The sequence below is a fragment of the Oncorhynchus gorbuscha genome, linkage group LG05, assembly GCF_021184085.1.
Source record: "Oncorhynchus gorbuscha isolate QuinsamMale2020 ecotype Even-year linkage group LG05, OgorEven_v1.0, whole genome shotgun sequence".
Lineage (NCBI taxonomy): Eukaryota > Metazoa > Chordata > Actinopteri > Salmoniformes > Salmonidae > Oncorhynchus > Oncorhynchus gorbuscha.
Genome location: NC_060177.1, coordinates 55,630,579 through 55,644,921, shown reverse-complemented (window position 1 = coordinate 55,644,921; position 14,343 = coordinate 55,630,579). Strand labels below are relative to the sequence as shown.

Here is a 14,343-nt window from a genome sequence, read left to right as displayed (position 1 = left end):
CACAGCTAGTTTAAGTTACAGGCTAATGCGGGGCTGCAGCTGGAAGCATCACGATTAGTAAATGTGCTCTCTAACATAGGAAAATGCTCTCAAACAGCATAATCATTCTGATCAAACCTACAGTGCCTTTCTCCTTTATCTTCAATTGATTGCATTGGGAAATTGTATGTATATGGCAACTAACTGATGAACCTTTATTTAAAAAAATATGTAACAATTACTGTAACAACTTGCTTTCATGATGCTAGGTACAAAAGGCTGAACCCAACTCGTTTTTATCACAAGTAACTTCAGGTTGTCTCATTCCAGCACCAGGGGCTCCAGAGGTTAGAGTTCAGGGGCAAGTTACACACTAAAGCCAATAACAAGCATCAATAAAAATGCCTGCAACCCGATTCTTCACTCTTCACCCGAAGTGTGCATTAGCACACTCCTGCTCATGGACTTAACAATGGCGTCCCTTCATCTGATGCTTACACTGACAATTCAATGCTTTTAAATCCATGATGGGCAATTGCACACTTCAAACAGAAGGGTTGGGAATCATGATGTAGCCAATGACAGTCTAAGCTTTCCTCCAGAAAGAGAAAAGGGGAACAGTATACGTTTGGCCCACCCTGGTTGAGGCAATGTATCCTACTACTGCACACCAATACCACACATTTACTAGTACCATACCTACACACCCCTGGACAAGAGGAAGAGAGGAAAACAGAGATATTTGGCAAATGCCTATAGAGCCATGCACTACGGTTAAATATTAGACTTAATTTCTCAGAACAAGAATAGACTGACGAGTTTCAGAAGAAAGTGCTTTGTTTCTGGCCATTCTGAGCCTGTAATCGAACCCACAAATGCTGATGCTCCAGATACTCAACTTGTCTAAAGAAGGCCAGTTTTAGTGCTTCTTTAATCAGGGACAACAGTTTTCAGCAGTGCATCATAATTGCAAAAAAGGTTTTCTCATGATCAATTAGCCTTTTAAAATTACACATTTAGATTAGCTAACATAACGTGCCATTGGAACACAGGAGTGATGTTTGCTGATAATGGGCCTCTGTACACCTATGGTGATATTCCATTTTAAAAAATCTGCCGTTTCCAGCTACAATAGTCATTTCCAACATTAACAATGTCTAAACTGTGTTTCTGATCAATTTGATGTTATTTTAATAGACACATTTCTTTTTGCTTTTCTTTAAAAAACAAGGACATTTCTAAGTGACCCCAAACTTTGGAACGGTAGTGTATATTCCAATATCAGTTAATTGGTGTGAGTTAGTAATAACCCATCCGTAATAACCCATCCGTAATAACCCATCCGTAATAACCCATCCGTAATAACCCATCCGTAATAACCCATCCGTAATAACCCATCCGTAATAACCCATCCGCAACCGCCTGACTATATGTGACAAAGTGGAATATGATCATTCATTTGACCGGGTATATCTCTGCATGTCTGGCAGACATATCAGTGTCGGATCACCACCTGCTCAAGACGGAGCTGCTCTTCCTCCCGGGGAAAACGTTCCAAATGAAACTCCATTTGTCCTCCTCCCAGAGCGCTAAGAAAGTAATCCTGGACAACAAACTGTCGTTCTCAACTAACATCAAGGCGGGCCCGTTCCTGTAGGTTCATGCTCTACAACATGTAGTACGACCCTGCCTGACGCGCAGGTCCTAATCCAGGCACTTGTCATCTCCCGTCTGGATTCAACTCGCTGTTGGCTGGGCTCCCTGCCTGTGCCATTAAACCCCTACAACTCATCCAGAACGCGCAGCCCGTCTAGTGTTCAACCTTCCCAAGTTCTCTCACGTCACCCCGCTCCTCCGCTCTCTCCACTGGCTTCCAGTTGAAGCTCGCATCCGCTACAAGACCATGGTGCTTTACGGAGCTGTGAGGGGAACGGCATCAGTACCTCCAGGCTCTGATCAGGCCCTACACCCAAATAAGGGCACTGCGTTCATCCACCTTTGCTCGCCTCCCTACCACTGAGGAAGTACAGTTCCCGCTCAGCTCAGTCAAAACTGTTGCTGCTCTGGCTCCCCAATGGTGGAACAAAACACGCCAGGACAGCGGAGTCAATGACCATCCGGAGACACCTGAAACCCCACCTCTTTAAGGAATACCTAGGATAGGATAAAGTAATCCTTCTCACCCCCCTCCCCCCTTAAAATATTTAGATGCACTATTGTAAAGTGGTTGTTCCACTGGATGTCATAAGGTGAATGCACCAATTTGTAAGTCGCTCTGGATAAGAGCGTCTGCTAAATGACTTAAATGTAATGTAAATGTATATATGTAGCTTCTCTCCTGTCATTACTTGTTGCCCTGAAAAACTAAATAAACCCTTTCTCACCAGAGTAAAGTCATAAATCGATAGAAGGAATGCTTCAATGTAGTTGACGTCGGTACAATTTGTTTTCCTTTTCCTCTTTCATCTCTGCTTCTCTTGTACAGCAAAGGTGTTTACAGCCCAGGGAGGAAATGCAAAATTTTTAAAAAGGGAAAGATTTTCGGTGCAACATTTCCAATTTGACTGGTTTTAAGGAAATATAAAGCTGTTATATTATTTCAGTTCAGCTTGGATGCATATTTGATGTGGTTGAAACACTATCAGCTTTTATGATGATGATAAATATAGCACTTTTAGAGACGATCCTTAACCATTCATTCCCTTAAGATTCTTCAAGAACATGTTCAAGAGTAACATTTTTATGCAATAAATGCTTAACTATGCAGGATTAATAATTATATTAGGGTATGTGAGAGGTTATAGACCTACAATCGGTTGCCAGATTTCAGTGAGGCTACTTTAAACCCTTTTTCTTCTGTCCCTCCCTTCTGTAACATTAGACTACTGTTCTGGTCCTCTCTTCTATAGCATTAGACTACTGTTCTGGTCCTCCCTTCTATAACATTAGACTATTCTTCTGTCCCTCCCTTCTATAACATTAGACTACTGTTCTGGTCCTCTCTTCTATAACATTAGACTACTGTTCTGGTTCTCTCTTCTATAACATTAGACTACTGTTCTGGTCCTCTCTTCTATAACATTAGACTACTGTTCTGGTCCTCTCTTCTATAACATTAGACAACTGTTCTTGTCCTCTCTTCTATAACATTAGATGACTGTTCTGTCCCTCCCTTCTATTTATTTTAACTCTCCATTTCACAGCTTTTCTCTTATTGAATTTAACCCCGACATTGTCAAATAAAATAAAATAAAATGTAATTGTCCTTCATTACTCTTTTTGTCTCAGTGGATCGACGTGAACTTTTTCTGCCCAAGGTCCCAAAGGCATTTGGTAATTGCCGTGTATTTGGCACACTTCAGTTAGACCCAAAAGCTTAGGCTTAGGCTACGCACTGACACCATATACAAATTATGAAAGAAAAACCTCAATGTAGCCTGTAGAAATGAATTGCAAAAGAATGACAGATTTATGTATTTTAACCCATTGTTTTATCTTTATTCAACCGCCAACCACTTGCCCTTCATCCACACAATATTTCATGACCTTTAACCTGCCCGCTTCACAGATATAACCCGCGGGGGCTGCGGCCTGAGCATCACTAGTGTGCGTGTGCACGTGTGTTTGTGTGTGTGTGCGTGAGATTGATTAGTCCAATCCCCTGAAGTACCGGAACCCTTCTCACCCTGCGTACAGAGCTAAGGACTTTGGGAAAGTTTCGATCGTGGATGGTTACACCATGACTCACCGTAACCTCTACAGCTCTCCCATTGTAGCACATGTTACTGCAATCCATTATGCTTCGATTAATCTGATCTGAATACTGATGCTGCTGACCATTCTATGAGCTCTCACTAGAGGTCATAATCTTGAATTAAGGACGCGTACAATTGTTTTGTTACATAGGTACTGTGGTCCGGTCAGATTATTATCTAAAGGCTTTGGGGTAACACTGTCACAAATTTAATAATAACTTATTAATGAACAATTTATAAACTATTAATAACTAAACATTCCGTTATTTGTAAACATTATACACATTTATAAGCATATACTGTGTAGGCAGTAAGTTTTATAAGTCTTACAATTCAAAAGCATGTATAACATTTGAATATACCCACATTTAAGGGCATAATAGCGTGTTCATTAAAGCTAATACAGTTAGTGCCTCTGGTGTATTATAGGATAGAATCCGTATTAGAGGGCTAAGGGACAAGCAAGACAGACACCGAGACAGAGAGTAGTGGAGAAATGAATGCCTCATATGCACTCAAAAGGATCTATAATAAATGACATGATGATGTCGTACACACTCAATACTCGAAGAGATACTCAATTTGGCGTAAGTTACACATATAGCAATACATAATGGCAGCTCGTTTTGAGTAATTGGGCCTAGGCTAAGTTAACTGTGACAACCCTAATTAGAGGTGGGCCTTCCCTGGTTTAACGTCAAATCTGCAGGACTACAAAACGTTTGACCAATCTAGGGTTGTGGTGCATATGGGTACATAATACCGCGTTGGACTCAAATGGAGTGAGTGTGTACAGAGCAAAAGAAAGAGTAATGGGAGGGGTAGGGAGAGACAAAAGACTGAGACATCTCTCGGCAGCCGCGGCTGTAACCCCAGCTGAGAAAGGAGAAAATCCGGCTCCTAGATGCGCCGCTAGCAACAATAGCGATCTACAGAGCTAAACACAATCTGCAAAACAAAAGCAACACAACGTCTAGACCAATCTAAAAAGTGCTGCCCACAGGCGTTCGCACACAGGCTAACTCTCACACCAACGCCTACGCGGTCACACACTGTACCTTTTTGACGTCTCTGACCAGGTGGTGTAGTGTGTTGGATGGTCCATGCCTCTGACAAAACAAACACAAGCACAGTTCAGTCCGCGAGTCACGCCCCGACCTGCAGCGAGCTGCAGAGCTACGACAAATGGTTCATTTGAATCAAGTACCCCACCGTATGCCGTTATTCATAATGAACACATATGAAGGATGTTATATTGTCTTATGTGGCCGCTATAAAGGCTTTAGGAATGCATACCTTACAGGAACACCAGGAGGGAGTGTAATAGCTTATAACAATTTTTGTTCTACAAACACCAGGGGTTATGGCAGCTGTTGCAACAATGTTATGACTGTTTGATACATTCCATGTGACATGGAGTCAGGTGAGAGGTCAGAGTTCAGAGCTGTCAGCCATGGTGGAGCTGAAGTACCGTGTTGTAGAGCTCCTCCAGTCTGGAGAGGGTGAGGAAGCGATGCATGCTCACTCCGTTCTCGATCAGCAGCTTGACGAAGTCCACTCTGTCCAGCACCAGGGCATCCAACATAGACTGCTCCAGAGAACCCACCTACCATCCAAACAGGGAAGGCACAGTCAGTCAACTCAGGCTTAACCATCAAGAAACGGCATATGGATGGATTACGGCATAGATTTCACACCGTCACTTGGACAGGGCTGTAGTCTATACTGTAAACAAGGGAGTGAGAAGAGATAGGATGGGTCTTACAGGCCACTGCTGTCCGTAGATGAAGATCTGGCTGCGGGCAATGTCCACTCGGTTCCACGCCAGGGCCAGGCTGAGCTGGTCAGGAGCCGATGCGTTGGCACCTAGGAGAAGGAACAGAGGGGACAATAAACCATGTTCGAGAGCATCAATTTTGCTCAGTCGATCAACAAATAATAAGGAATAGTTATTTGTGGGGCATGGTGATTTGTAGATCATTCCGTCCGCAGTCGCCGACTGCAATCTCAAATCACTTCTCCTGCTAGCTTTGGAAGGCTTTTTTTCTCTGTGGGTGGGCAGAACATCACTGTTTAGCAAGCAACAAAGGAGATTGTGTCACAAGTGGCGCTCGGCGGTCGTCGTCACCGGCCTATTAGCTGCCACTGATTGTCTTTCCTCCCCCTCCTTGTATGTTGATTGGGAGCACCTGTTTATATATGATTAGTTTGTCTTTATTAGACAGCCGGCCCGCCTGGTTGTTGTGCGGGATTATTTCAGTGTAACCTTCGGCTCTGTTGTAGAGGTACGTGTTAGTGCCTGGTCGTGATTTTTCCGTCGTACATTTTCATTCCCTGTGTTTGGGGCCGTTACTATTGTGAGCACCCTGTGGTGCGTTGGTGCTATTAAAGACGCACAGCATTGCACTCTCTGTCTCCTGCGTTTGACTCCACACCCACGACACCCGCAGCATTACAGATTGCTGTATTTGTGTGGTTCTTCTTAAAGGAAAGCCCAAGGCAGTTGTTCTTGGCCTCCGACACCTACCTCTTGCTTTCTTTTTGAGAAAATATATTTGTCAAGCTGTCGGTGATGTGATAAATTCTTTTGTGAAAAGCACTTTAACCGGTAGTTTGAAAACTTAAATGCTGAAGGGAGGCAAGTTTGAGGCGACACACCTTTTATGATGACTGGCGGTCCTACTCAGCAGAGATGTTTCACAGGCTTAATAATGGGCGTTTTTACAGAGCGTGGTAACGAGATGCAGAGTGGTGTAATAGGAGTTTAATAGAGAAGTCGGTATTAAAAGGGACTGCTCGCGTTTATCACTGGTTTTAAATAACACTTTGCTCTCCGCAGCTCTGTCGTCGCTGGAGTTTATGGACCTTATCCCGCATCGATGACCCTCTATCTTTCTTTCTTTCTCTCTCACTCTCTTTTTCTTTGTCTCTCTTTGTCTCTCTCTCTCTCTCTCTCTCTCTCTCTCTCTCTAGATCTCTCCCTATTTCTTTCAGTGTGTCAGTCTCTCACACACAATCTCTCTCTCTCTTTCTACCTTTTTCTCTCTGAAAACACACAGTTTGCATAATAAACGTCTATACTGGCCAAGCTTGTGACAGTCCATCATGCCAGATACAGAGGCCAATCACAGAAATAGAGAGGGAGATGGACAGAGAGATATTAACAGGAGGAGATGAGATGCAAAAGAATAATGAGTCTGGGGGAGAAGGATGCATAGAGAGTGTAAACATGCCAGAAACATGCATCTCCCTGACATGCTGCCAAACATGAATTATGGCGGCCCTCAGATACAGCGATCCACTTAGGAACTCAGAGTGAGTCAATCACCTGGTATATATTTGAAAACGGGCCCAAAGGATCTGCATCCGAAGGCCTCGGAACCAGCAGCGTTGGATCCTACGCTCCTGATCAATACCATGCACTAAACAACAAGTCGAAACGATGGATTTACGACAGGGATGGAGGGAGGGATGGAGCTGTGAAACAGGGGAGGAGGAGAGGGAGAGTCTTAACTGTGCTAGAGTCGAACGGATTGTCTCAGTTGGAGGATTGTGTGCTATAACCTTCTGAAGCCCGCTGTCAGACTTAAGGAGCCTCTTTAAATATTAGCTGTGTGTCAATGACCTTTTAGAAGAGCAGTGAGAATGGCCAGGTCAATGTCCTGGTGTCCCTCAGACCCCATCCGAAAAACGGTTATCTGAAACATACAGAGAGAGAAAAGAAAGAAACAATAAGGAAGAGAGAGAGGGAGACATTTACATAATCTGTATGTGATCTATACATCACTACTCACTGGGGATTTCTTTCTTTCTTGCTTTGTGAAGAAATAAATGAATTAAATGTTTTTTACTGATAGAGATGATTAACACTGTGAGTAAACCAGTCACATCATAGCTCCGTGCTTTTGATATATGTGATTAGAATCAGCTGTATAAAGAGCTGCTGTCTGAAGCTCTGAGCAGAGGAAACTGCAATATACAGTATCATATATTCTCATAGTTGACACACTTTGGAAACGGAAATTAAAACTGTGAAGTAGCTCGTATGCAGTGTGGTCCCAGTAGAAAAGAAGGAGAGAGAGAGAGAGAGAGAGAGAGAGAGAGAGAGAGAGAGAGAGAGAGAGAGAGAGAGAGAGAGAGAGAGAGAGAGAGAGAGAAAGACCCTTCGATGGAGTATGGTACAGTAACCAAGAGATAAAAAAGAAGGAAGGGGTACAGAGCAAATCAGAGGGAGAGAGGAGGTAAGATAGCGGGAAGGATGAAGGAAGGGGTACAGAGCAAATCAGAGGGAGAGAGGAGGTAAGATAGCGGGAAGGATGAAGGAAGGGGTACAGAGCAAATCAGAGGGAGAGAGGAGGTAAGATAGCGGGAAGGATGAAGGAAGGGGTACAGAGCAAATCAGAGGGAGAGAGGAGGTAAGATAGCGGGAAGGATGAAGGAAGGGGTACAGAGCAAATCAGAGGGAGAGAGGAGGTAAGATAGAAGGATGAAGGAAGGGGTACAGAGCAAATCAGAGGGGAAGGATGAAGGAAGGGGTACAGAGCAAATCAGAGGGAGAGAGGAGGTAAGATAGCGGGAAGGATGAAGGAAGGGAAAGCAGGGGGAAGGTAAAAGAGAGGGAATGCGGCAGTTCTGCCAGATTTTGTCGCATGACGGCATGTGTGTGAAGGGCACCTTGCAGCTCCACGTATGAGCTGCGTGTTCGGAACGCTGGAGCGTGCTGAGGATCCCAGCCACAGGGTCATGAATCTATTCCTGTAATCCCTCCCTCCCTCCATCCTCCCCTCCCTCCCCCTCCTCCCTCCATCCTCCTCTCTCCCCCTCCTCCCTCCATCCTCCCCCCTCCCCCTCCCCCCTCCTCCCTTCCCTCTCCTCCCTCCCTCCATCCTCCTCCCTCCATCCTCCTCCCTCCATCCTCCTCCCTCCCTCCATCCTCCTCCCTCCATCCTCCACCCTCCCCCTCCTCCCTCCATCCTCCTCCCTCCCCCTCCTCCCGCCATCACATCTCCAAACCCATCTTCCCTTCTAAATGGCTCAATTTGGTGGTGCACCTTTATTTCAGCTGTCTTTAACTCGTGCCTCCCCTCAGGTTATGAATCAATAGAGTAGCTCTCTCCGTCTCTCTCTTTCCCTTTTCCTAAAAGCCCTTCAGACACCAAAGGGGAGAGAGGATTTGTCTGTACGCTTGCTTGTTCATTATTTTCCTGCTACTGAGAGATGACACACATTGCCCCCTTGGAATGGGGTCCTGCAGAGAGAGAAATGAGCGTATGTATGTGTAAGAGTTACCTCCAGTACTGTGTGTCTCTATGAGCATGTGTATGAGCATTCCTGATTGTGTTTAACGTGTGAAAAATGAATGTAACAAAGTTTGTTGTCATACGCACATCCTTAAAAACATCGGTGCTGGGCTAAGAAAGAATGCTTGTGAAGAACAGGAAGGCTCTCACACTGTTTCTTCTCCCAATTACTTGCTTTATTGACACCGTTTTGATCCGAACCGGCTCTTCATCAAATCAAACAGAATGAGTGCTCATCTCCCAAAATATACCCATTTCAGCTCACATGATGAATAATGTAAGTATCTGCATATGTACACGACCGTTCAAAAGTTTGGGGTCACTTAGAAACGTCCTTGTTTTCCATGAAAATATACATGAAATTAGTTGCAAAATGAATAGGAAATATAGTTAAGACGTTGACAAGGTTATAAATAATGATTATTATTATTATTATTTTAATTTCTTTACCCCTATTTCTCCCCAATTTCGTGGTATCCAATTGTTTTTAGTAGCTACTAACTTGTCTCATCGCTACAACTCCCGTACGGGCTCGGGAGAGACGAAGGTTGAAAGTCATGCGTCCTCCGATACACAACCCAACCAAGCCGCACTGCTTCTTAACACAGCGCATCCAACCCAGAAGCCAGCCGCACCAATGTGTCAGAGCAAACACCGTGCACCTGGCAACCTTGGTTAGCGTGCACTGTGCCCGGTCCGCCACAGGAGTCACTGGTGCGCGATGAGACAAGGACATCCCTGCCGGCCAAGCCAACCCTAACTCGGACGACGCTAGGCCAATTATGCGTCGCCCCACGACCTCCCGGTCGCGGCCGGTTACAACAGAGCCTGGCAGCAAACCCAGAGTCTCTGATGGCACAGCTGGCGCTGCAGTACAGCGCCCTTAACCACTGCGCCACCCGGGAGGCCCCATAAATAATGATTTTTAATTGAAATAATAATTGTGTCCTTCAAACTTTGCTTTCGTCAAAGAATCCTCCATTTGCAGCAAATACAGGCTTGCAGACCTTTGGAATTCTAGTTGTCAATTTGTTGAGGTAATCTGAAGAGATTTCACCACATGCTTCCAGAAGCACCTCCCACAAGTTGGATTGGCTTGAAGGGCACTTATTACCTACCATACGGTAAAGCTGTTTCCACAACAGCTCAATAGGGTTGAGATCCGTTGACTGTGCTGGCCACTCCATTATAGACAGAATACCAGCTGACTGCTTCTTCCCTAAATAGGTCTTGCATAGTTTGGAGCTGTGCTGTGGGTCATTGTCCTGTTGTACGAGGAAATTGCCTCCAATTAAACGCCGTCCACAGGGTATGACATGGCGTTGCAAAATGATAGCCTTCCTTCTTCAAGATCCTTTTAACCTGTACAAATCTCCCACTTTACCACCACCAAAGCACCCCCAGACCATCACACTGCCTCCACCATGCTTCACAGATGGCGTGAAGCACTCATCCAGCATCTTTTCATTTGTTTTTGCGTCTCACGAATGTTCTTCTTTGTGACCTCAAACTTAGATTAGTCTGTCCATAACACTTTTTTTTACAATCTTCCTCTGTCCAGTGTCTGTGGTCTTTTGCCACAGACATCTTTTCTTTGTATTGGCCAGTCTGAGATATGGCTTTTTCTTCGCAACTCTGCCAAGAAGGCCAGCATCCCGGAGTCGCCTCTTAACTGTTGACGGTGAGACAGGTGTTTTGCGAGTACTATTTCATGAAGCTGCCAGTTGAGGACTTGTGAGGTGTCTGTTTCTCAAACTAGACACTCTAATGTACTTGTCCTCTTGCTCTGTTGTGCACCGGGGCCTCCCACTGCTCTTTCTATTTTGGTTGAAAGCATTTTGCGCTGTCCTGTGAAGGGAGTAGTACACCTCATTGTACGACATCTTCAGTTTCTTGGCAATTTTTCCCATGGAATAGCCTTCATTTCTCAGAATAAGAATAGACTGATGAGTCTCAGAAGAAAGGTCTTTGATTCTGGATATTTTGAGCCTGTAATCAAACCCACAAATGCTGATGCTCCAGATACTCAACTAGTCTAAAGAAGGCCAGTTATATTGCTTCTTTAATCAGGACAACAGTTTTGAGCTGTGCTAACAATTGCAATAAGGTTTTCGAATGATCAATTAGCCATTTAAAATGATAAACTTGGATTAGCTAATGCAACGTGCCATTGGAACACAGGAGTGATGGTTGCTGTACACCTATGTAGATATTCCATTAAAAATCAGCCGTTTCCAGCTACAATAGTCATTTACAAAATTAACAGTGTCAACACTGTATTTCAGATTAATTTGATGTTATTTTAATGGACAAAAAAATTGCTTTTCTGTCAAAAATAAGGAAACGTCTAAGTGACCCCAAACTTTTGAACGGTAGTGTACATGAGGATGATATAAATATAACTGTCAGAGAGTACGTGTTATGTGTGTGTGTGTGTGTGTGTGTGTGTGTGTGTGTGTGTGTGTGTGTGTGTGTGTGTGTGTGTGTGTGTGTGTGTGTGTGTGTGTGTGTGTGTGTGTGTGTGTGTGTGTGTGTGTGTGTGTGTGTGTGTGTGTGTGTGTGTGTGTGTGTGTGTGTGTGTGTGTGTGTAAGAGTAATTGAAAGGCCTCCCTCCAGGTGAAATTGGAGAGTAAATGGGATGTGATGGTTTCGATCCATCTTCATTGCCTGTTTGAGGACAGGGTAATTATTGTGTGTGTACACGTGGGTATGCATGTTGTCTGAATGGTTGTGTGTGTGTGTGTGTGTGTGTGTGTGTGTGTGTGTGTGTGTGTGTGTGTGTGTGTGTGTGTGTGTGTGTGTGTGTGTGTGTGTGTGTGTGTGTGTGTGTGTGTGTGTGTGTGTGTGTGTGTGTGTGTGTGTGTGTGTGTGTGTGTGTGTGTGTGTGTGTGTGTGTGAGAGAGAGAAAAAGAGAGAAAAAGAGAGAAAAAAGAGAAAAAGAGAGAAAAAGAGAGAGATAGAGGAGGCCAGTGTGTGGTCAGGGATAGATTACTTAAGTGAGGGTTACATGACCAGGTGTGTGTTCCTGTGGTGGCTTTAGGACTGTCTGTGTGTGTGACCATAGTTCCACACACTTCGTGCACAAATCACACCGGTACACTTGAACTAAAACAGCCCTAATCCTCACTTGATCTACACAGGTGGGAACTCACTGACAAGAACACACAGATGAGTAAGTGTTGTGTGTGCACGCATGCGTGTGTGAATCCACCACAGGAGATTGGTGGCACCTTAATTAGGGAGGACGGGTTTTTGGCAATGGCTGGAGCGGAATGGTATCAAATTCCATTTGCTCCGTTCCGGACAATATTTAGTCGTCCTCCTCTCAGCAGCCTCCAGTGGAACCCACCAGATCACTGCTTCCTATATGTGAATGACAGAAACGATGACTGAAGGTGGCCTCCACCTCGTCAACTTATTTTTTCCTCTCCTCTTCCTCCTACTCCTACCGATCCTCCTCCTCCTCCACCCACCATAGCCCCCAAGGTGACCCTCTGCGGAGCCATGTGTTATGGAGGGAGCACCATGTTGCCACAGCTAGGGGTATAATTTGATCACAAGAGAGGCTTAGTTTTCTGTCCGTATGCAGGGGTAAGAAATACACCCCTCCTCTTCTCAATTTGTATCCTACAGGGAAATATTTTCTTGAGTGCTTACTGTTGGTATAACATGTCTATATTTAATCGTGATGTATGCGTTCGTTGGTTACACATATACTTCCATACATGTTTTTCTCTTGCACACAGATATGCTGTAGCCTCTAATACCAATTGGTCTACAGTCTGTGTGAAGGGAATATCTCATTCTGTAGATGACTGACACTTTCATGCCTATTGATTGACACGTGTCACTCGGCAATGATTGATGACACACCATAGACATCCGCCTGTCACACCATCACACGTCGAGGAGAGGGCAGAGGAGAGAAGAGACATACTAGTCACTAGTGGGAAGCACCACCTTTAAGTGAGAATGGATGCTGTTTGATCATGTTGCTCGTCAGTGGTGGAAAAAGTACCCCATTGTCATAATTCAGTAAAAGTATAGATGCCTTAATAGAAAGTTACTCAAGTAAACGTGAAAGTCAACCAGTAAAATACTACTTGAGTAAAAGTCTAAAAGTATTTGGTTTTAAATATACTTAAGTATCAAAAGTAGAAGTAAAAGCATAAATAATTTGAAATTCCTTATATTAAACAAAGCAGCAAAGCACCATTTTCTTGTTTTTAAAATTGACGGCTAGCCAGGGGCACACTCCAACACACATACCCCAAGGTGATCCTCTGTGGAGCCATGTGCTAGGGAGGGAGCACCATGTTGCCACAGCTAGTGTTAGTCAATGGTAGGTGTATAATTTGATCACAAGGGGGTTATTTGTTTTGTCATTTTGCAGGGGGAAGAAATACACCCATCTTCTTCTCCATTTGTATCCTACAGGGAAATGTTTGATTGAGTGCTTACCGTTGGTATAACATGTCTATCTATAAATACACTCCTACATATTTATATGGACAGTGAAGCAAAAACCTTTCATTTGGATCTATACTCCAGCATTTTTTGTCTGTGGCCAAACATATTGGCATCATTTCACTTTGATTAAATAATACTAATTCCCTATTTACTCACACTCCTTGACTTATTCTTCATTTGTGACCCTTTTCAGGAATCTAGACGTACTCTATGTCGTGGCTCACTACTTCACAGAGCCGTTTGAACGTAAACCTTTTTTTGACAAAATGCGTTTTTTGGCGGAGATGCCTTCTCGAACATGTGAACTTTCATGTGCCTTAATAACAAACTTGTATGCCATCTGTAAATACGAATACAATTGCTAAATTACAAACCTAGTTGGTTTAACCACAGAAAAAGTGAGCAACCTTCCCGCTAGCCATGGTTGGCTGAGATAATGAGAATGCTGGACATACCGAGAGATGAGTTTGGATTGGTCTGCCATATAACACGCATCTGTCTATTAGAGCTGGTCAGTATGTGTTGGTAATCCTGTCTGACGTGGCTTTTTTAAAATGTATCGCATAGTGAAACTGCATAAGTGTTGCTGTCTCCTTTCTGAAGGACAGAGTTCAGTGGAATTCGAGTATGATAGCTAAGGAGATGGAGAAAACATCTGTCTCCAGATTACTTCTTCAAACTAAGGGCAACCATGGCATCCGTGACAGGAGACGCGTCCATCTATGATGTACATGGGTAAGAAAGTGGTTTCATTTCAAGTTAAAGTGTATTGTTAGCTAGCTAACATTAGCTGGCTGGCTCGATGTTGGTTAGCTACCTACAGATTCATGCAGGGTAGT

The 14,343-nt window shown here is 44.0% G+C and overlaps 1 protein-coding gene across 3 annotated transcripts in view; it reads right to left on the bottom strand.

Moving 5' to 3' along the window:
- Positions 1-14,343, bottom strand: part of LOC124036092 (transient receptor potential cation channel subfamily M member 3-like) — a 228,269-nt gene that overhangs the window by 70,134 nt on the left and 143,792 nt on the right. For all 3 annotated transcript variants that reach the window (XM_046350237.1, XM_046350235.1, XM_046350236.1), the window contains exons 9-12: positions 7,360-7,432; positions 5,500-5,600; positions 5,206-5,340; positions 4,793-4,843 (exon numbers count right to left, since the gene is read on the bottom strand). In XM_046350237.1, coding sequence (XP_046206193.1) covers positions 4,793-4,843; positions 5,206-5,340; positions 5,500-5,600; positions 7,360-7,432 — 360 coding nt within the window. The remainder of the gene's footprint in view (positions 1-4,792; positions 4,844-5,205; positions 5,341-5,499; positions 5,601-7,359; positions 7,433-14,343) is intronic.